The sequence below is a fragment of the Apis dorsata genome, unplaced genomic scaffold (genome assembly GCF_000469605.1).
Source record: "Apis dorsata unplaced genomic scaffold, Apis dorsata 1.3 scaffold_997, whole genome shotgun sequence".
Lineage (NCBI taxonomy): Eukaryota > Metazoa > Arthropoda > Insecta > Hymenoptera > Apidae > Apis > Apis dorsata.
In genome coordinates, this window is record NW_006264098.1 from 143537 (window position 1) to 145018 (window position 1482).

The 1482-nt window shown below is 31.0% G+C and overlaps 1 protein-coding gene across 1 annotated transcript in view; it reads left to right on the forward strand.

The window, feature by feature from the left end:
- Positions 1 to 274: 274 nt before the first annotated feature.
- The window catches only part of LOC102678693 (larval cuticle protein A3A-like), a 1705-nt gene continuing 497 nt past the window's right edge, over positions 275 to 1482 (forward strand). Inside the window, exons 1-2 of the mRNA XM_006624209.2 lie at positions 275 to 638; positions 1106 to 1482. Of these exons, the coding sequence (XP_006624272.1) occupies positions 627 to 638; positions 1106 to 1482 (389 nt within the window). The 5' untranslated portion in view covers positions 275 to 626. The remainder of the gene's footprint in view (positions 639 to 1105) is intronic.

Sequence of the window (1482 nt, forward strand, 5' to 3'; positions counted from 1 at the left end):
TTTAAAGTATATAAATGTTAAATTAAAACGATAAATTAAAATTTTATTAACAAAATTTAAATTTTATTTGTATAATTTCTTTATTATCATTATTGATTTTATCAAAAATATGTAATATTTTAATAAATAAATTATTAGAAATAATCAAGTAATAAATAAATTAATTAAAAATAAATGCAAATAATTGTATAATTTTAATTGGCGCTTTTTATATATTTTAAATATTAAAAAAAGAAAAAATAATATAATATAAAACACAAATATAAATGCAAAAAAAGATAAAGAGAAGAAAATTGATAGCATGTTTTCCTCGAAGAGAAGTCCAAGGAAGAATTAAGTAACTTGTGGCAAGGACGTGGCCTAGTCGACAGATATAGTGTTCAATGATGGTCCAACAGCTATCGTTGTCGATCGAATTGTTCATATTGGGCGTGGTCCGATTTCTTGCTCAATTTTGTGCCACTCTGCGACCGCAAATCGGGTGACCGTCGAAGGTACCGTCACCCAGTTACGTCAGCGTGCCCGTGGGTCCTGGTCGCATGGTATAAAAGCCGAAAACCACCCGTCTGTAGTATCATTCGCATCAGACAGACAGATCGAGAGATCTTCCAATCAAGCAAGCTACAATGGCTTTCAAGGTATTATGAATTCAGGAATAATAGTAATTTATTTTGAAGACATTTTTTCATTATAACTATCAAAACGTACTTCGATGGTTAAAAATAAAATTTTTCATATTATTTCATACTTATATTTATATTTTTTTATCAATTAACAATGTAGATATTAATTGATAAATGTGTAATTATAATTTTAATTATATTTCTGTTTCTTTCTTTTTTTCTTTCTAAAATTCAAATTATTCAATATATATATTTAACAATCTTTTTTTTATTTTATAATCACAATTGAAAGTATATATAATATAATCTCAATTTTAATAATTATAATATAGTGAATTTAGTAATGTCATTTTCATTATCTATTTATGAATCTCAGAACAAAGAATATTTATATTAATCCATTCTAAATAAAATTCTTTTTATTTTGCATAAATCTATCTATTTAACAAAATAATTTCAAAAAACAAAAAATTCATTTACAGTTCATTGCTCTCGCTGCTCTCGTAGCATCCGCTAAGGCTGGATTCATCTCGACGGAACCTTTGGCATATGCTCCCAGTGTGCCCTTAGCTCCGTTAGCGGCTGCCCCAGTAGCCAAGGCAGTAGTTGCAGCTCCTGTAGCTAAAGCTGTGGTAGCTAAAGCTGTGGACGCTGATTTTGACCCTCATCCTCAATACAGTTATGCTTATGATGTACATGATACCTTGACTGGTGATGCCAAGAGCCAGCAGGAAACCCGTGATGGAGATCTTGTTCAGGGTAGTTATTCTCTTATCGAAGCCGACGGAACCAGACGCACTGTCGATTACACCGCTGATCCAATCAACGGATTCAACGCAGTTGTACGCAAAGAAGCAGC